At 41.8% G+C, this 22,264-nt stretch overlaps 1 protein-coding gene across 1 annotated transcript; it reads right to left on the bottom strand.

The window, feature by feature from the left end:
• Positions 1–629: 629 nt before the first annotated feature.
• LOC139153015 (membrane-spanning 4-domains subfamily A member 15-like) lies at positions 630–18,360 on the bottom strand. Its single transcript, XM_070726532.1, has 7 exons — positions 17,897–18,360; positions 16,602–16,843; positions 15,497–15,619; positions 15,262–15,318; positions 12,075–12,209; positions 6,458–6,568; positions 630–1,905 (listed from the first exon to the last, which is right to left on the bottom strand). The coding sequence occupies exons 2-7, from the start codon at positions 16,809–16,811 to the stop codon at positions 1,792–1,794; spliced, it is 750 nt and encodes a 249-aa protein (XP_070582633.1). The 5' UTR covers positions 16,812–16,843; positions 17,897–18,360; the 3' UTR covers positions 630–1,791.
• Positions 18,361–22,264: the final 3,904 nt, after the last annotated feature.

Below are 22,264 nucleotides of genomic sequence, written 5' to 3'. Positions count from 1 at the left end.
TCTTGCTTTCTTTCTCTCTCTCTCTTGCTTTCTTTCTCTCTTGCTTTCTTTCTCTCTCTGAGCTTCGCGGCACACCTGACCATGTCTCACGGCACACTAGTGTGCCGCGGCACACTGGTTGAAAAACACTGGTCTATAGCATCATCTTGAGGGAAGACGTTGAAAGAGTTTATGTCTGTAGATATTTTCAGAGTCCTCTTTCTGGCTCTTGTAGTATACAGGTCATTCATGGACAGTGGGTTGGTAGCAATTGTTTTTTTTTCTGCAGTTCCAACTATCCATTGAAGTCTATGTATCTTTTTCATTGCAGTGCCAAACCAGACAGTTATAGAGGTGCAGGTGACAGACTCAATGATTCCTTTGTAGAACTTTGTATCAGCAACTTCTTGGGCACTCCGAGCTTTCTGAGTTGGCACAACAAGAACATCCCTTGTTTTGCTTTTTGGATTTTTGATGTTACATATCCATTTTCAGTTTTGAGATAATATAGAACATAGAAAATTAAAGGTTTCTACTCTTGATACTTTGTTGTCTAGTATTGCAAGAGGTGGTAGAATAGGAAGGCTTCTCCCAAAATTATTTTGTTATGACATGAACTTTTCCCAATAAGATAACTCAGCACAACGAGATATCACAGATTATTTTATTACAGGCATCCACACAATAATACCAGCAACATAAAAAGAGGTTGAATCGTCCCTGGCTCTACATGTTGCTTCTATATGTTGGCTTACTTCGTTGAAGAACAAAGGACCCACTGGAATGCTCTCTCCAATTTCTACAATTTTCAGTGTGATCAGTTCAAGATTGTTCCAGCTGCACCACAAAGCTAGTTGTTCAACTTCCCTTCTGTATGCAGATTTATCACAAAAAAAGGAAGTAAGAGTGACATAATTTCAACTGAGCTAGATTATATTCAAGATACTGCCTATCAATTTAAACCTCAAAAACTTTGCAAATGTACATTTTGTATATCTGTAATATCATTACAGGAGTCAAACATTTCACCATGTAATTATGTACAAGGAAGCAACGAATCTTCTCTACATTCCAATTGAGTCTCTTGAGGTATATACCAGGGATGGGCAACTCGGGCACCTTTAAGAACTATAGTCTTCAACTCCAAGAATATCTGAATCAGCCCTGCAGGTTCAGTAGTTGAAGTCCAGAAGTTGCAAAGAGATTATCTTTGCTCTCCCTAAATATATCCCTAAAAGTATGAATGGCTTTGATTTTGAAATTGGATATTTATACAAATGTAATCTCTTCAAGGATGCAGCTAATGAATGTGTTTACAGCTTCCCCTGTTGGAGATGGGATAATAGTCAAAGAAACAAAAATGACAATTTGCATGGAATGTGTGTTTTTGATCAGCTTAACTGCTCTAACAATATGGAATACTGTAGTTAGATGCAACTTCTTCTGTTTTGGGATCACTGCGATTTTGCAACCACTATTACAGATAGCTCTCAACCTACAATTAGTCATTTAGTGATCATCCAAAGTTACAACAGACTTAGAAAAAAATGGGCTCATTTTGAACAACTCAACAGCCTCCATCATGCACTTCCTCATAAATATGCCAATGAATTCTTGTTTCTAGGGAAGTGTTATAACTATTAAGTAAAATCATACAATTTTTAAAATTTGCCACCATTTAATTTTGTGTTTAAAAGGCTGTAATTGAAAAATAAGCAAGCTGGAAGACAAAATAGAGCAATATGAAATGCATTGCTGTTCCTGAAACCTCTGTTGCAATGCTTCGCACATTTCCTTTGTGGCATTTTTGTTTTAGTAAGATTTGGTAACCATGTTATCACATGTTGGTGGGGGAGTAGGAAAATTTGGTTGAGATGCAACTTCTCCGTCTCCGATGACTTGGTAAGGCACAAAAACCAAGGTTGGCTGTAACAAGAAAAGAATAGTCAATATAAAAAAAATATATTCAGGGATGCATCTAAGTCAGGGGTGTCAAACTCAATTTCATTTAGGGCCACATCAGGGTTGTAGTTGACTTCGAGAGGGGGGCAGGGTAGGCATATTATTATTATTATTATTATTATTATTATTATTATTATTATTATTATTATTAATTAGATTTGTATGCCGCCCCTCTCCAAAGACTTGGGGCGGCTCACAATAATAATAATAATAATAATAATAATAATAATAATAATAATAATAATAATAATAATAATTTATAAGACTTGTATGCCGCCCCTCTCCAAAGACTCAGAGGCATGGTCAGGGTGGGTATGACCAGCTCAACTTGACTTGTGTTGGGGGCATCAGTGATGGCCTGAGCACTCTGCCAGCAAAAATGGGCTCATGAGCTCCATTTTCAGCTGTGATGGCCCCCATGGTCCTCCCAAGCTTCCTTTTCACTGGTAGAGCCACCGTGAGCTGGTCCTTTGTTTTTTCCGTGCACTCTTGTGGGCCAGATCCATGCACCCTATGAGCCGAATCCAGCCCCAGGTCTTGAATTTGACACCTCTGCTCTAGGTAGTAGGAATAGATTCTCTAGATGTATGTGTTTTAACTGTGATGCTGGCAGTCTCACCAACTGGCTGAAATTCTTTGTATCTCAAAATCCTGATAGAAAATTCTTTAAAACTATAAATTAGCAAGCAAATGATGAGCATTTAAGTAACTTTTCCCAATTAGATCTGCCAGCCTTATCCAGATATACAGAGAATGTCTGCTCAGGATCTCCCGCCTATCTCCTACTTATCGACAGGTGTGACAGGAAAACAATTAACATCATCCCAGCAAGTGTTCTCTGTATGGAATAGATGCCCTTCTGAAATAAAGATGGTACCAACTGGGATGGTCCTCTGGAACAGTGTTTCCCAACCTTGGCAACTTGAAGATATCTGGACTTCAACTCCCAGAATTCCCCAGCCACCATTCGCTGGCTGGGGAATTCTGGGAGTTGAAGTCCAAATATCTTCAAGTTGCCAAGGTTGGGAAACACTGCTCTGGAAAGTGGTAAAAGAGAACTGGCTTTTCCTGAGGACCTTTGGAGAGTGATTTTATTCTCTGTGTTAGTTTTTATTGCAGTTATATATTGCTTATATTTTATGTTACTGTATTCGTATGGTTATTGTGTTGTTATAAACCTAGTTTCCAGCTTAATTTAGGACTACAGTGTTCCCTCGATTTCCGCGGGAAATACGTTCCGAGACCACCCGCGAAAGTCGAATTTCCGCAAAGTAAAGATGCGGAAGTAAATACACCATTTTTGGCTATGGACAGTATCACAAGTCTTCCCTTAACACTTCAAACCCCTAAATTGCCATTTCCCATTCCCTTAACAACCATTTACTCACCATTATTACTGGTACTCACCATTGAATAAGGCACTTAGTGATCCTGATATTTATTAACAATAATTTTTTTTTTGTTATTTATTTGCAAAAATTATTAGTTTGGCGATGACGTATGACGTCATCGGATGGGAAAAACCGTGGTATAGGGAAAAAACCACGAAGTATTTTTTAATTAATATTTTTTTAAAAACCGTGGTATAGGCTATTCGCGAAGTTCGAACCCGCGAAAATCGAGGGAACATTGTATATAAATAAATAATATTGTTGCGATTTATTCACAAAAGCTATCAGATTGTTAACTTACGTTAAGAATTTAAAGGTTCAAAGAAGATGTATTTCCCTCCAGGGGAGGTTATTATTTGATTTCTGAAATGGTTTCAACTGGCAGTTGCTGAGAACGGATACAGGTAGTGATTTTTTTAAAAAATCACCATTCAACCATCATCTTTCAAGGTTGAAATATAGGGACCTGGATTCCCTGAGCTTTGTTGTTTTTTTGGAGACATTTTACTACCCAAATAATGAACCTGCACTGAGGATGTTACTTATTTTGGGTAATGAAACATCTGCAAGAAACCAACCAAGCTAGAGAGCACCAAGGACCCTGAAACAGATGCTGACTTAGCTGCTTACACTATTTTTAGAGTTCTTCTGTTTTGTCAGGTCCAATCATATTTACCCCCTCAGTCTGTCTTCTGTCCTATTTTCTCCCTCTGAATTTAATCTAAACATTTCTGAAAGTATGTTTATTATTGGTAAAAAAAGGAAGCCAATTTTGGTTTCTGCTGAACAAGGGACAGACATGACATCATACAACTTGTCAGTGCAGAATATAGGTAAGTGGTTGGTTATTCAATAGTTTCCAACTGATTTTCCCCCGAAGGTCTTTATACTGCAGACAGAACCCCTATATTAATTACTACATCTATATCTGGAGACCTTAGGTAGAATATGGTAGTCATGTATTCGGTTGTTTGTCTGAGAATTCAAAACAATGTTATTTTTTTTTAAATGAAAAAGACCTGTTCTTTTTTTTAAAAAAAATGGTAGCATTGAGAGAAAATGTGATCAAGTGACAGATACTTTAAATGTTTTTAAAAATATTCATTGATAAACTTTAAAAAACATAAAAGAAAAAAACCCAAATAAAACATTACAGTGTTCCCTCGATTTTCGCGGGTTCAAACTTCGTGGAACGTCTATACCACGGTTTTTCAAAAATATTAATTAAAAAATGCTTCGCGGTTTTCCCCCGTATACCACGGTTTTTCCCGCCCAATGACGTCATATGTCATTGCCAAACTTTCGTCTGCCTTTAAAAAACCGTTTTAAAATAAACTTTAATAAATAAACATGGTGAGTAATAATCTAAATGGTTGCTAAGAGAATGGGAAATTGTAATTTAGGGGTTTAAAGTGTTAAGGGAAGGCTTGGGATACTGTTCATAGCCAAAAATGGTGTACAGTGATCCCCCGTTTATTGCGTCCCCAACCATTGCGAACAGGGTACTTCGCTATTTTTCAACCCGGAAGTCAAAAATACCATCTACGCATGCGTGCCGGGCACGCATGCGTAGATGGCAGCGGCTTCCCTGGGTCTTCCCCCTCTTGCTGGCGTCAGCGAGGAGTTTCCCCACCGCCCACGCAAACTCCTCGCTGCCGCCCGCCCTTCGCCCGCCCACGCCGTTCATTCTCGCCGCTTTTGAGCTGAGTCCGGGAGCGAATTCGCTTCCGGACTCAGCTCAAAAGCGCCGATAGCAAGCGGCAAGGAACGGCTTGTCTCGGCGCTTTCGAGCTGAGTCCGGTCAGCTCGAAAGCGCCGAGACAAGCCGTTCCTTGCCGCTTGCTATCGGCGGTTTTGAGCTGAGTCCGGAAGCGAATTCGCTTCCGGACTCAGCTCAAAAGCGCCGATAGCAAGCGGCAAGGAACGGCTTGTCTCGGCGCTTTCGAGCTGAGTCCGGTCAGCTCGAAAGCGCCGAGACAAGCCGTTCCTTGCCGCTCGAAAGCGCCGAGAGCCAGCGCCCCCCGGACCCCCAACCCGGGTTTGGGGGGCTGCTAGGAAGCCCTCCATGCCGGCGGCAAACAGCCGCCCCGCCCCCAATCTTCGGCTCCTCGCTAGCACTGTGGGAGTAAAAACGCCATCTGCACATGCGCAGATGGTGTTTTTACTTCCGCAGCGCTACTTCGCGAAAACCCGCTCGTTGCGGGGGGTCCTGGAACGGAACCCTCGCAACGAGCGGGGGTCTACTGTATTTACTTCCGCATCTGTACTTCGCGGAAATTTGACTTTCGCGGGCGGTCTCGGAACGCATCCCCCGCGAAAATCGAGGGAACACTGTACATAATACAAACCAAAAACAAAACAAAATATACATACACACATTTATACCTCTAGGTTTGTTTTACGGTTTATATATTGACTAATATTTTATGCTATTTACTATTTTTACCTATTTCTACTATCATTATAATCAATACATCTCTAAAAATCTTAATTATAACACTATTACTAAATATATATTTCTAAATATTGAAATAATATATTACAGTCATTAGTCCTTACTATTTTAATAGCAATAATTAATATATTATTTTATTTTCTTCTGTCAAGCCACTCATGCAATAAATTCCAAGTTTTATAATATTCCAAATCTCTTTTCTCTTTCAATTGTATCACCAATTTATCTAGTCCTGCACAATCCAAGACAGATACTTTAAATTAATGTAGTCACACTACTAAAGAAACAAGAGTTAGAACTGAGCCCTCTAAAATGGAGACACCAACTTCTGCATCACTGAGTTATAAAGAGACCACACAAACTGGGTTATATTCATCATTCATTCTCTAGCAAAACAGACGCTGGGACAAATTCATGCCATCAAATTATTCATAGGCAGAAGCAAATAAATCCCACAGTGTTGGATCAAAATTCAAGCCTCTCCTATTTATAAAGCTTACAGGGTAAGCCAAGTAGCCAATCTCACCTATTGTTCAGGGTAATAGCAAAGACACAAGGAAAAGGTCAGGTTAGGTGGAGTGCAGATATAAAGAAGAAAAATAAACAAACTTCTTTTCATTCTTTTACAATGAGAACTGCTTAAGCTATTATCCAAATATCAAATAGTTACCTGGTCATCAAGGCACGTTGCCAGGCACCCAAAATGAGCCAATGAAACAGCAATGCAAAATTCCAGAAGGCTGAACAAGAGCAGCAAACTGGAGAAGCCAAAACCGATGCTCTGTGGAGTAGGAAGACATTTGGAGATATAGTTGTCATTTGCTGATAAATTAATATATTTCTAAAAATAGAGATACAAATGAAACCAGATTTTTTTTTTCCTTTTGGGGCTAATGGAAAAAGAACTGGAGGGAAAAAATGGAACTTTATTACTACACCTGTTGACAGCAGCGAGACTATCGTATGCGCAAAAATGGAAAGCCACTTTGATATCTACCATGGAAGAATGGATGCAGAAATTGATGGAGTTGGCTAAAATGACAAAACTGACCACTTTGATTAAAGGGGGGGACACTTCTGAATTTTGTGCCTGACGTGAAAAAGAATGTAATTTTAACTTGGTTTTTACAGATTGGATTGACAGATCTTTATAGAAATAAGTGTGGAAAAACAAAAAGCTGTGATTTGATGTTAATGCCTTCTTCTAGTGCAACAGAGGGAGTCGGAAGACAATGTTTTTTTTCCCCTTTCTTTTCCCTACCTTTTCCTCACTTCTATCTCTCCCCTCATCCCCTTTCACTGCTCTTTTATTTACTTTTGTATGTTGCATTTTATAATATTTTATAACTTAATACAAAATATTATTTTTAAAAAAGAGCAGCCCACCCAGAGAAGTCCTAATTGACACTCTGTAGAGTAGGAGAACATGTGGAAAGATATTTGTAATTTGCTGAGAAATTAATGTAGTGGTGTGCATTTTATTTTATTAAATGTGGTACACCATGAAAAGGGATCCCAGGTGCTTTCTTGGGAAACACTGAGAGGAAGGACTGTATTGGGAAAAACAGAGACATTGTACAGGTAACTTTTTATTTAGAATCACAATTGGGACCAGATTTTCCACTACTAAACAAAGTGATTGTTAAGTCAGTTTCTGCCGCTGTTGTTAAGCAAATTTATTTATTTATTTGATTTGACTTCTTTGCCACCCAATCCCATGGGACTCCGCTAAGAGAATCATACAGTTGTTATATGAATCCAACTACTCCCCACTTCACCCACCCGCTGTCTTTTCTGATCAGAAGCTGGCTGAGAAAGTCGCAAAGGGGATGCTGCAACTAAATAAGTAAATTGCTACTATCCAAGCCCCCAAATTTTAATGAAGTGATTGCTGGGTTGCTGCAACGGTCATAAATGCAAGGAGTGGTCATAGTTTGAGTGCTATTGACACATTGGTCACTAAACGTACAATGGTAAATGGAATAATTGTACATTAATTGTAAATTAGAGCCAGGGTGGCGCAGCAGGTAGAGTGTTGTACTGCAGGCCACTGAAGCTGACTGTAGATCTGTAGGTCAGTGGATCAAATCTCATTACCGGCTCAAGGTTGACTCTGCCTTCCATCCTTTCGAGGTGGGTAAAATGAGGACCCAGATTGTGGGGGCAATAGGCTGGCTCTGTTAAAAAGTTCTATTGCTAACATGTTGTAAACTGCCCTGAGTCTAAGGAGAAGGGCTGCATAAAAATCGAATGAATGAATGAATGCATGAATGAATGCATGCATGCATGAATGCATGAATGAATGCATGAACGAACGAATGAATGAATGAATGAACGAACAAACAAACAAACAAACAAACAAACAAACAAGCAAACAAGCAAACAAGCAAACAAGCAAATAAATGAAAGAGTACTTGTACAGCCTGGGTGATATGAAAAAACTGCATCTAGAGCATTACATTTAGCAATATTTTAAAGGGAAGAATTCTGCCCATTTCACTGTCAAAGTAAATAGATGTGATTTGCTTGCCCTCCATTTCCCAGGAGAAAATGTAGAGGGTCTGTTTTCCTGCTGCCTGGAGAGAATTAATGGAGGAGAATGTCCAGGATGATTCTCAGCCATCCAGGTAAGGTACAAAGTTGGTTGTGCCAAAGGTGCTTTTTCAAGAGGCAACTAGACTTTCTTGTTTTTCTGTGGAGACATTTCAATTCTCATCCAAAAAGCTCTGATTGGATGGTGGGGGATGGAAGGATTGTTATTCCTTACAGACAGCTGGTCATTTGCATCCTTTTAGAGCGTTGTTGAGGCCACCATCTAGTCAGAGCTGAAGAAACTCCTTGGATGAGGAGCGAAATGTCTCCACAAGAAAACAAGAAAGTCCAGTTGCCTCTTGAAAAAGCATCTTCAGGATGATGGAGGAGGGAGAGGATGGAGAGGAAGCCTTCAAGTGCCGAAGGGAGGAGGAGAAGGAAATGGTTAAGACAGAGGCTTGCTAGTACAAAGAGGAAAAGCAATATGACCCCCCACTATCCTAACATATCCACTCTTGGTCACCTGATTTTATCTCCAAGATAATGGGTGAAGGGAAAGAGATTTTATACACCTGGAGGCTGTATTGGTTGGGCTCAGAAAAAGATGAGAGAAGACTTGTTTTATACCAGTACAGCTAATGATGACTTACATCAGGTGTAAATCTTACTCATTGGCTGAGGACAAGGTAAAGATAACCTCATAGGGAAATTGGTTAAGGGCAGCAACATGATTTAGATTCAACCAGTCTAAGATATATTGTTTCCCCTCCTCAATAAGGATGCAGCTACATCTATTTTCTTTATCCAACTTCTTTCCAATCATCTATCAGGCTGGCAAGGAGAGAAATACTGGGTGTGATACTATGATGATTTAACTCTTAGAAGAAAGCAAAGGACAGCACTTTACAAAATATTAAAAATTCAAGCCATTGGTCCCAAGTACAGTAGTACCTCTACTTACGAACTTAATTCGTTCTGTGACCAGGTTCTTAAGAAGAAAGGTTTGATAGAAGAAGCAATTTCTCCCATAAAAATCCATGTAAAAACAAATAATGTGTGCGATTGGGGAAACCATAGGAAGGATGGAGGCCCTGTTTTCTCCGAGGAGATTCCTAGAGAGGCCCCATGGAGGCTTCTCCCTGCTTTTACCGGCCATGATTCCTCCCAGGAGATTCCTAGGGAGGCCCCATGGAGGCTTCTCCCCGCCTTTTCTGGTTACACTTTTGGAGGCTTGGGTTTGTAAGTGGAAAATGGTTCTTGAGAAAAGGCAAAAAAAAATCTTGAACACCTGGTTCTTATCTAGAAAAGTTTGTAAGTAGAGGCGTTCTTAGGTAGAGGTACCAATGTATTGGTGTGAATATATCCCAGCGACTGGTTAGGTCACACCAAGTTGGCCTTCTCCGGGTCCTGTCACTGAAACAATGTCGTCTGGTGGGACCCAGGGGAAGAGCCTTCTCTGTGGCTGCCCCGACCCTCTAGAATCAACTCCCCCCGGAGATTAGGATTGCCCCCACCCTCCTTGCCTTTTGCAAACTCCTTAAAACCCACCTCTGCCGTCAGGCATGTGGAAATTGATTCCCCTGGGCTGTTTTCGTTTTATGTATGGTTTGTCTGAGATGTATGACTGTTTTTTAATTTTATATTACTTTTAACCATTTGATTTGTACTTTTTTCTTGTTATGAGCCACTCCGGGTCTTCGGAGAGGAGCGGCATATAAATCTTATTATTATTATTATTATTATTATTATTATTATTATTATTAATAATAATAATAATAATAATAATAATAATAATAATAATAATAATAAACTGTCCACAATTCAGAACTTACCTAAATTTCAATTTTCTAAAACTAGGTGGCAAATGCAAAGAAGGGATGAGGATGTGGGGCAGTAAAGGGCTGCTATTGGTGGCCCTTCTGGAACGTGCTGGGGGCGGGGGGGGGGGCGTGGAGCATGCAGGGTTGGAGGGTGGCGTGCACACATGCACTAAACCTTCCATTTCCTGTGCATGAGCAGAGTCATGGTCGAAGCCTGGGATCTACCAGCGGGAAGAAATCCTGCAGGAAGGAAAGGATTTCTTCCCGTTGGCAGCTCCCGGGTGAGATGGATTGCCACTGCCGCCACCGTGCAGTAACCCAGCCCCAAAGCTGCTGGCAAAGGTGTTCCATTTAGTCCCAGATTTCTTCCTTCTAGCAGCTCCCCCACTGCGCCTTTGCTGGCAGACATGGGACTCGAGCAGGCAGAGCGTCGGCCGCGTCTCCTAGCTGAGCCAGGGCAAGAAGCAGCTCAGAGAGGTGGCTGCCGCCTGCAATGCCACCCCCTCCAGGCACACCTTAGCCCGAGGTGGCCACCAGCTGGCTCAGTTAGGAGCCTCCCTGGTCCCACTCTGACTGCGGTGGGGCAGCAGGCGCGTCTGTGGCCGAGCCAGCTCGAGAAGCAGCCCTGAGAGGTAGCCACCACCCACCATGCCTACCCGCCAGGCCCGTCCTGTAGCATTTTTTTCTTTTGGCGGCTCCAGGATGGAACTGACAGCCACCACCGCCACAAAGGCCAGCAGTAAAAAATGCTCCAGGGCGGGCCTGGCATGTGGGCCTGGTGGGTGGCGGCCACCTCTCTGAGCTGCTTCTCATGCTCGCTAAGCTAGGAGACGTGCCCGATGCTCTGCCTGCTCGAACTGCCCCGGTCCCACTCTGGCTGCAGTGGGGTGGCAGGCACGTCTCCTGGCTGGGCCAGCTCGAGAAGCAGCTTGGAGAAGTGGCCATCACCTGCCACGCCCACCTGCCAGGCATGCCCTGTAGCATTTTTCCTGCTGGCGGCTCCGGGCTGTCGCTGCAGGCCTAGCGAGTGGGCATGGTGGGCGGTGGCCACCTCTCCGAGCTGCTTCTCACGCTCGCTCAGCTAGGAGATGCGCCTAATGCTCTGCCTGCTCGAATCGCCTCGGTCCCACTATGGCTGTGGTGGAGGAAGCAAGCGCGTCTCCTACCTGAGCCAGGAAACGTGCTGGGTGGCTCAAGTTTCATCTCCAAATGGCCCCAGCAGTGGCAGAGGTGCCCCAAGCCTGCTGAATGAACGCTGCACTCTCTGGCCCCATCTAGCAGTAGGTGCTGTCACTGCTGACTAGGGTGGTGAGATTTGGCTTCTGCACATGTGCAAAAGCCGAATCCTGCGTGCGTGGCATGTGCACGGCGCACGCATGGTAGGTGGCAATGGAGATGCACGTGCAACTCCATTTTCGCTCGTGGAACAGCATTCCTCCCCATCCTGGCAGCAGCCCGCCTCTGATGTGGGGGTGGCAGGAAAAACTGATTTTGATTTCAACATGCACAGCTATATTCTATTCTATAGAATTAGTCAAGCACGCTTTTGTTCTTCTCTACCTAAACCTTACTGTAAAACAACCAGTTTTTTTACACTATACAAGGACAAAATCAAACAATATATCTAAAACACATTTAGACATTAAAAAATAAATTATCCCCTTCTCCACCAAATAAACAAACTGCAGAGGAAAGAAAAAATCTACAAATCCCTACTCAATTTGTACCCCAATGGCCAGAAGATTGATTTCCCTTATTTAACAAATGTATTTAAAAAAAACCATTCAAATGAAATAGCACTCGTGTTTTTGTGATTTAGACCGATTGAAGAAAATATTTCAAACCAAATTCAAAAGGGTTTGGGATATCCCTCCTGTGTGTCTTCAAAAATCTGCACATGAAGCCAAAATTTAAGACCAGATTGTTTTTACTTACAATTAAACTCAAGGACTCAGATTGATCGTTACGCCCGTAATAATTCCTACTGAGGTTCAGATCAATAAGGTTCAGGATGATGCCAGTTAATGCCATTATAGCACTTGTGATGTTCAATCCTACACTAGATTTCACCTGAAACAGCAATATACCAGAAAGAGAAAAAACACAGTTACAGTGTCACTATATTAAAGCATAGGTTTATGCAAAGCATAAAAACAATTGGATCCAATCTGTAATGACACCTACCGTATTTTTCGGTGTATAAGACGCACCCTTTTACCCCAAAAAAGAGGGTAAAAACCTGGGTGCGTCCTATACACCGAATGCTGCACCCGGGGAGGGGGAAGGGAGTTGGCGGGACAGCGGTAATAGCTGCAATTGGTGGCAACAGACAGCTGATTGGCGGTATTCCGGGAGATTGATCCAACCGCCAATCAGAAAGGAAGAACGAATGGGGAGATAGCGAAGTTAGCAATGGAAATGGCAGCTTCACCAGAGAAAACGCAAGGTTTAATTTCCAGCACCTGGGGTGGAGGTTAGCGTGTTCTCATCAGCCTTTGAGGACAGCAGCAGGGAGGAGCAGTGGGGGGGGGGGGAGAACCCTGAGGTGGAGAAAGAAAGCAGGCAGTCTCAAAGGGCAAACACTCAGCTGCAATGAAAGGCTTTGGGGGAATGCTCCTCCCCCACATGCCCCTGAGCAGCCAATCAGCAGAGACACTTTCTGGGAAGGACAGGAGAAGCTTCTCTCCCTGCATGTGCCAGACTCTGCTATGAGTGTTTGTGTGTGTGTGAGAGAGAGAGAGAGAGGAGAGAGAAAGAGAAGAGAAGAGAAGGAAAAGAAAGAGGACAGAAGGGAGAAGGGTTTGTATCATTATGCAAAATTGCTCAATGCTTCTGAGCAGCCTCCTTCTATGGTAGCTAATGCAAATTTTCAGCGTTTCCCTATTAATTTCTATCACTGATTAGCCTAGCCCCGCCCACGTCTCTGCCTGCCCAAAGCAGAAGGAAAAGAGAGACACAATGCATGTGCACAGAAACCTCACCACCCTTTCCAGTTATCACACTGAAAGAAACCTGAATTCAACACTGTTTCTTTCACCAACCTCTCTAGTACTAAAGTGATCTGGACTCCAGTCTCTCTTTCCCAGGGTGAGATCGGACTAAAGCAACCCCCCCAGCTTTGCCCTTACTACAGGAGGAGATACTTTTCACTTCCTGTTAGATCATTTTTGATCATTTCTGCAAGTGGGGGAGGGGGGAGGAGAGAGAAATAAGCAGCTCCTCTTTCCCTCCCTCGCTCCTTCTCAAAAGACTGCAACTTTGTCCCTCCCACTTCCTTACTTGAATCTCCCCGTGATAATCTTGATGGCTCTTTGTAAATAGAGCTAAAAAGTTTAAAGAGCAAAGTAGCCACAGTTAGAGGAGGACTAGTTCAGGAAGTTTGAATACCCTTGCACAGTGCACCCTAATCCCTAACCCATGGGTTTTCAAACCTGGCAGTTTTAAGACTAATGAACTTCAACTCCCATTCCTGAACTAGCATGACTGGAAGATTCTGGGAATTGAAGTCCACAAGTCTTAAAGTTGCCAGGGTTGGAGACCCTTACATCCCTAATCCCTAATCCAGGGGTTTTCAAACTTGACAGCTTTAAGACTAATGAACTTTACCCTTAGATTATCTACGGTTGACCTATCCAGATTCCTAAGAGGTCAGTAAGGGTACAAGTGCACTAGAGTGCCTTCCGTCCCCTGTCCTATTGATCTCCTATATCTCCTATACCTTTCTTCTATTCCTATATCTCTTCTTCTATTCTTTCATTGATATGTTCTATTACTATGCCTTCTTTTCTATTATTTCTTAGATATATTGTGCTATGAGTATCTCCTCTATAACCTTCATCATGTATTTTACTATGTGTATATAGATATATACCCACTAAAACCCTTATTGTGTATTAGACTAACTAACTAACTAACTAACTAACTAACTAACTAACTAACTAACTAAATAAATAAATAAATAAATAAATAAATAAATAAACTCCCATTCCTGAACTAGCATGACTGGAGGATTCTGGGAATTGAAGTCCACAAGTCTTAAAGTTGCCAAATTTGAAGACCCCTGGGTTAGGGATTAAGGGTGCAAAGATCTCCAAACCTGGCAACTTTAAGACTTGTGGACTTCAAAGCCCATTCCTGAGCTAGCATGACTGGAGGAGGAATTCTGGTAGTTGGTCCACAAGTTTTAAAGCTGTCAAGTTTGAAGTTTGTAAAAATCGTCCATGGTTATAAAAAGTATATATGTTTGTAAAAGGTATTCTGCTACACTGGTATTTTATTAAATAATATATTACTGCACCATTTGATTCAGAATACATTTTTCTAGGTGCGTCTTATATTACAGTGCGTCTTATACTCTGAAAAATATGGTAACCAGCCAGACATGAAGCCAGACAACATTCACTAAGTTCATAGGAATCAAATAGCAGAAATAATGGGATTTTCCACATTGGAAGGGCAAATGCCAGAATTCATTTGAGGGTTTTTCTAACACTGTCAAATGTCTTCTTTCTCCTTTTATGCCAGGTGATTAACAACGACAGGAAAACTGGTAAGGATTATTCATCCTTAACATTTTGGCTAAAGAAATCCCACATTGTTTAGGAGTTGGCTTGTTGAAGGTCTGCTTCAAGACTAGGGAATGCAAGAAGACCCCTCTTTGCTCAAGCCTAGCACCATCACTATTATTTATATACTAGTAATTAGTATTACTATTAGCAACTAAGGAAGCCCTGACAGAACAAGCACCCACAGGTTAGTCATTGAATCTCTCAGGCTCCTCTCATTTTCCTCATGGTACTGATAGGACCTGCAGTGTTGCAGGTTGCACATCAGGATGGGAACTGGAGAAAAAGCCCATCATAAAATGGGGACCAGGGAAGGCTCTAATTTTGGATGGTTCAACATTCTCTACTATTGGGATAGAACTTTCAATAGAAACAAATCTTGAAAGCAAAGCTTGGTCAACTAAGGAAATTGGTAGGGCTTTTAAGTTTGCTTTTTCCTCCCTCAAATGTTGATTTAAGACTAAGCAGTATCTGAAGGTAGTAGAGAATATAAAGGGTGCTGAATGATTATGAAGAAATAGCATAAAAGAAATTCTATTGCTACATAGGTTTCTCACCAAACCAGGATTTGGATTCTTCGCAGCTGATACACAAACTGATCCAGTAGAAATAAACTATGGTTAAAAGAAACAGCAAAAGATTTATTTTAGTCCACCGGAAATATCAACAGAAAAATATGAGAAAAACATGGCACTTATGAGAAGCCAAATAAGCTCCAATGCAAACAGGACATTTACAGGTATCCCTGAGTCATTTTGGTGCATGACTCAACAAAAATGTGCACATACTTACAAATATCCCTCCCCAAAAGGGGTAACCGCCAATTCCATACACGTTAAGATAGTAAGGAGGTAAGAGACAAAGTGAGACAGCTCCAAAGCCAATGTGGAGAAGGCCAATCATTATCTGGATGGCCTAAAAAATGAAAATACAAAAATAAGACAAATTGTTATCTTAATCTGAGCAAGAGAAACTTTCTAATTTGTTAACACACACACACACACACACCATCGGGAAAAGAATAACTTTCTATCTATCTTTGAAAGGTCTTTCAAATTTGTGGTTTCTAAGCTTCCAGTGCAGGTGTTGATCCAAGGCCTGGTTTCCTATAATAAAATATCCACATGGGGAGAAGGGACAATTTGAGACACTGTTGTCACTATGTACCAGATCTTTACTCCCGACCCTCAGTGGGACTGCTTTTGTCAGGAAGAGGGTCTATAAGAATATCACGATCATAGTTCCCTCTAAGCTGAGCAGTGAGCCATGGCTCACTTAAAAATCATCATCAACTCAGAGTTTTCCAAACCTGCCCAGAAGCCGAGAGGGAAAGAGTGAGAGGGAAGGAGAGAGAGAGGAAGAGAGGAAGAGAGAGAAACAGAAAAAAGAGAGGAAGGAAAAGAGAAAGAAAAAGAATGGGAGTAAGGAAGAGAGAAAGAAAATCAAAATCTAGTTTGAAACTAGCTCAACTATTTAAGTGGCATTTTGATATTGATAGAGTTGCCCTATTATGAGCTCACTGTTATAGACACACAGTACAGTATTTTATTTTGAAATTCTCTGAGGCAAAACAGGGTGGGTTTTTTATTTGTTTGTTTGTTTGTTTGTTTGTTTGTTTGTTTGTTCGTTCGTTCGTTCGTTCGTTCGTTCATTCATTCATTTATTATTTCTGTGCTGCCCAGTCCTGAAAGGACTGCCGCTCATACACTATACTTTTCCGCCCACCCCCCCAAAAAATTAGAGGGAACACTGATCACAATGACAGAGATTTGAGAGAAAAATAGTCACCACTCACTACAGACTCCTCTCCTTAGGCTTATGACTCTCAGGTTTCAACATACCAATAGTTCTAAAATCTTAATTGACTTTGAACAGGCACAGAGCAAAGCATGCATACCCCAAGCACTTTGGGCTCAGCGTTGAGGAATTTCTCCAAAGGACCCTTTTGTGGGGCTTGCTGAGGAGCATTGGTGGGAATTCCAAGTTGCTGAGCTCCATACTGAGGGTATGGAATGGCTCCAGGTGCCTGAAGAGGAACACTGGGGAATCCAGGAGCCGTTTGGATTATGTTTCCTCCATTAGAGGGAACAACAAATACGGTTGCCATTCTTCCTGGAAGTGTTGTCACAGTTAAATTACCTGCAAACAAACAAGTGAGGAAAAGTTAGTGTCTTAATATGAAAGAGAAAAATTCTGGTCCTTCTCATTTTATGAGATAACATTTGCCTGCAGCAAAACTGCCAAAGATTTCCGGAAGAGTTCAGGGAATAGGTAGTAAAAACATACAGCTTTCTCAGAGATAGTAATTCTTCCTTTCCCCACCATTCAGCGAGAACCAAGAAAGCTTCTTGCTTGAGAAGCTAAATGTTTTCAAGGGGGAAAAAACCCCAAGAAAGTCCATTGCCTTTTCAAAAGCATCTTTGGGACAACCATGGACCTGGAAGATTGAGAATCTCCCTTGACATCAGTTGAGAAAAAATTAAGCAAAACACAGAGAACATTTTTCAATGCAAAAGGTCCCTTTCTAATCTTAGCACCATCTCGGATTCCCTAGTTAAATGGCATTTCTCATTTGGGCAAGGTTTTATTGTTCTTGCCCTCCTGTCCCATGACTGGCAGATGGCTCTAAAAGCATCAAGCATGGAAGGTGTAGGAAGATCATTCCTATTTGGACATAAGTTACTGAGAAGGACACAAGAGCAGGGATCTGTATCCTGTCTTTGCTTCATTGCTGTGGTGATGTTTCTTCTCAGAACGTAATTGGACCGCCAGCCCGTGTTTTCTGATAAATTCCTGGAAAACCCCATAAAGCAGTGAACCGATTGAATAAAATCCAAACTGCCATCGACATGTAATAACGCTCCGGATTTTAAAAACTCTGTCCCAATTGTCTCGATTCGCACCAGTTAGGATTTGTACCCATCCATCCTCCTTTGAATAGTGATCGTGAAATACTGAATTTTTTAAAGTTTACACGGCTCCTATGCGAGTATTGGGCACTTCCATCATAGCAAGACTGCAAATTCTTCCCCGTCCGCTAATTCTCCCTTGAAATCCTCCCATCTAAAAGACCTGCGATGGCTGAGAAGATCGCGGGTGGGTGGCTGCACAGGAGAACCGGCAGCCACCGATGGTCCACAGATTAATTCCATATTATTATTTTTTTAAAAAAAATAATCAGAAACTACTCACATCCACTCAAGACGAAATATGCGGAAGCCTCAGGAAAAACGAAAACAGACCGTAACAGGAACAAGTGGAGGGCGGGGTTCTCTCGACTACTAAAAGGAGGGATTTACTCATTGCTCAATCAAGGACTTTCCAAGTTTATAAAGTCCTGTTATTCCCAGGCAAAAAAAATAAATCACTGGAATCAAATTCATCCCTCGACATCATTTTCGCTTCTCTCTCTTAAAGTACACCAAGTCCCGCGCTTGGAGGCACCCGTTTTCAACGCCTCGCAGACTTCCAATATCTTTGCAAGAGTCACCAGAAATAAAAAGAAGACGCCCATGCGATCACAGCCTCCATCCCCCCTGCCCCGAGTTATTTGGGTAGCCCTCATCCAGCGGAGGATTTTAAAAATCTTTTTCCTCCACCGGAGTTTTCTGTAGTTTTCGGACCGCTCTTTTTAGCGCATTCATGAACATTTACATGAGAGCGCCCTCTAGCGTCCTTATCCTCCTATGGCTATTTTGTATTGGCTGTTCTACCCACGTTTGTGGGGGGGTGGAGAGCAGGTCGCTTCAATACTATTTTTGGTGTTAGTCGGGAAATCGTGTCTGACCCATGGCGACCCCATGGGCAACCTTCCTCCAGGCCTTCCTATCCTACCACCACCCCCATAGTTCATTTAAGCTCTCACCGACTGCTTCAATGACTCCACCCAGCCACCTCATTCTCTGTTCCTTTCTTCTTTTGCCCTCAATCTTTCCTTCTCATTTGGTGGCCAAAGTATTTGAGTTTCATCTTCAGGATCTGGCCTTCTAAAGAGCAGTCAGGGTTGATCTCCTCTACGACTGACCGGTTGGATCGCTTTGCAACCCAAAGGACTGGCAGGGGTCTTCTCCAGCACCATAGTTCAAAGGCCTCAATTCCTTGGCGCTCAGCCTTCCTTTTTATGGTCCAACTTTCACAACCATACATTGCAACTGGGAAAACCATAGTCTTATGATATCCAATTTTGCTTACCTTCCATTCTTCTTGTTCAGTTTTGGGTATTGCCAATACTTTCTTATAGTTTCTTGGCTCATACCACATATTACACAATTTAACTTTACTGGCAGAATACCTGTCAGGTGGAATCCCTTTGTTTCATTGCTATGTGGCATTGACTGTTCCTGTGCGTCAAGCCTTACTGGCTTCATATCTTGTTCAGATTCTCCTCCCTGAACGCTGTCACCATCAGTAAGTGATTTACCATCACTAGATGAGTTACTGTCATTAAGTGGATTACCATAACTAAGTATCATCACTACTGCAATGCTCTACATGGGGCTACCTTTGAAGAGTGTTCGGAAACTTCAGATCGTGCAGAATGTGGCCGCGAGAGCAATCATGGGCTTTCCTAGACATGCCCATGTTTCATCAACACTCCGCGGCCTGCACTGGCTGCCGATTAGTTTCCGATCACAATTCAAAGTGTTCAAAGCCCTACATGGCATTGGACCAGAATACCTCCAGGACCGCCTTCTGCCGCCCGAATCCCAGCGGCTGATTAGGTCCCACAGAGTTGGCCTGCTCCGGGTCCCGTCAACTAAACATTGCCATCTGGCAGGACCCAGAGGAAGGTCCTTCTCTGTGGTGGCCCCGGCTCTCTGGAATCAACTCCCCCCAGAGATTAGAACTGCCCCCACCCTCCTTGCCTTTCGCAAGTTGTTAAAAACCCACCTATGTCGCCAGGCATGGGGTAATTGATATACTCCCAGCTATCATGGTTTATGTATGGTATGATTGGGTTGTGTGACTATTTTAATTATAAGGGTTTTTAGATAGTTTTTAATTATTGGATTTGTTACACTGTTTATTATTGTTGTGAGCCACTCCTAGTCTTCGGAGAGGAGTGGCATACAAATGTAATAAATTGTTGTTATTGCTATTGTTATTGCTATTGTCACTAAGTGAAACATTCCCAGAATTTACATCAATTCTGTTCCAATTTTGTTCTGAAAAACTAGCAGATCTGGAAACCACAATCCTTTTACTTCCATCGCTAAAGCGATACCCTTTTGAACCTGGCTCATAGCCCACAACCCTGAGCTTTCTTGGCCTTTTGCTGTCCCTTTCTTCTGACTGCCTTTGGAATAGGTACCCATGCAGTACTTCCAAAAATTATTCAATGTGCCAAAGATAGCTTTCTCCCATATAGCACTGCATATGGGGTATCATTAATGGAGGAACTCCAGAGCCTATTAATTAATTAATTAGCAGCCAATATGACTTCACCCCAAGGTGACCTGCTCAGACCAGAATCCTCCAGTAGTGAGTCTTTCATTGTTTGCAAGACTCCATTCCATCTTTCAACTACACTGTTCTCTGCTGCTGTGTAAGGATTTGTACGTCTGTGTTTTATTCCTAACTGTTCCAACCACTGTTGAAAATTTATTGACACGGGTGACGAAGAAAAGAGGAACTGCAGATTGTGGAGTGGCACCTCTCCAGCTTGATCTGAAGCTTGGTCTCCTATCCAACAAGGAGGAAGAACAGGTGGATTAAGGCTTCCAGGAAGCTGGGACAGCCGAAGGAAAAATGTGCTGGAGCTCTGTTTGAACAGTGGACTGGAGCTGGGTGAGATCTCTATTCCTATTCAAGCAAATTGTGGAATGAACATAAATTATCCTCTCAGAAATAGTCACCCACAGAGGTCCTCCATAGAGGATCTTTTAGACAACGCACCCCATAAGTGATCTTGAATCTGACTGCCTTTCTTAATTTAAATTTGGGGAAGCTGAGCTGAAAGAGAAGAATAAGTCTGGCTCCAAGGGTTAATTTGTCCAAAGAAAAGAGGTGGGACTTCAATTGGATTAGGAATAACATAATGTAATGTAGCATAGCATAACAGAACAGAACAACAGAATAGAATAGAATTTTAAAAAAGTATTGGCCAGATTTAAAACTATACTATAATGCTGCTAGTTTAACTTGGATTAGAGAATGGATTAGCCTTTCTAATAAAAGGATTGTGACACTAGAGGGATATGACTTACAACAGGGCTGGCATGCTTATCTCTGGAAAGATGAAACTAAAATGCAAACTAATTTTAATAAACATCTGATCAGGAAATATTTATTAAAAACTTGGTATGAAATTAATATATATATATTATATACAAATCCCCAGATGGCTATCCACTATGGAAGCAGTTGTTTAACCAAATTTAATTGACCATACTAAAACATTAAAATATAAAGACATTCTACATCCAAATGGAGAGTTAAAAACAAGACAAGAACTTAGAAACATAGAAACATAGAAGACTGACGGCAGAAAAAGACCCCATGGTCCATCTAGTCTGCCCTTTTACTATTTCCTGTATTTTATCTTACAATGGATATATGTTTATCCCAGGCATGTTTAAATTCGGTTACTGTGGATTTACCAACCACGTCTGCTGGAAGTTTGTTCCAAGGATCTACTACTCTTTCAGTAAAATAATACTTTCTCATGTTGCCTTTGATCTTTCCCCCAACTAACTTCAGATTGTGTCCCCTTGTTCTTGTGTTCACTTTCCTGTTAAAAACACTTCCCTCCTGAACCCTATTTAACCCTTTAACATATTTAAATGTTTCGATCATGTCCCCCCTTTTCCTTCTGTCTTCCAGACTATACAGATTGAGTTCATTAAGTCTTTCCTGATACGTTTTATACTTCAGACCTTCCACCATTCTTGTAGCCCGTCTTTGGACCTGTTCAATTTTGTCAATATCTTTTTGTAGGTGAGGTCTCCAGAACTGAACACAGTACTCCAAATGTGGTCTCACCAGCGCTCTATATAAGGGGATCACAATCTCCCTCTTCCTGCTTGTTATACCTCTAGCTATGCAGCCAAGCATCCTACTTGCCTTCCCTACTGCCCGACCACACTGCTCACCCATTTTGAGACTGTCAGAAATCACTACCCCTAAATCCTTCTCTTCTGAAGTTTTTGCTAACACAGAACTGCCAATGCAATACTCAGATTTAGGATTCCTTTTCCCCAAGTGCATTATTTTACATTTGGAAACATTAAACTGCAGTTTCCATTGCTTTGACCATTTATCTAGTAACGCTAAATCATTTACCATATTACAGACCCCTCCAGGAATATCAACCCTATTGCACACTTTAGAGTCATCGGCAAATAGGCAAACCTTCCCTACCAAACCTTCCCCTATGTCACTCACAAACATATTAAAAAGAATAGGACCCAGAACAGACCCTTGTGGCACACCGCTTGTAACCTGTCTCTGCTCAGAATACTCGCCATTAACAATAACTCTCTGATGTCTATGCTTCAGCCAGCTTGAAATCCACTAAACTATCCAGGGATTAAGTCCAATCTTCACTAATTTATCTATCAG

This window comes from Erythrolamprus reginae, chromosome 1 (genome assembly GCF_031021105.1).
Source record: "Erythrolamprus reginae isolate rEryReg1 chromosome 1, rEryReg1.hap1, whole genome shotgun sequence".
NCBI classification, from domain to species: domain Eukaryota; kingdom Metazoa; phylum Chordata; class Lepidosauria; order Squamata; family Dipsadidae; genus Erythrolamprus; species Erythrolamprus reginae.
Note: the sequence above shows the minus strand (reverse complement) of the source record. Positions and strands in the feature narration are given on the sequence as shown.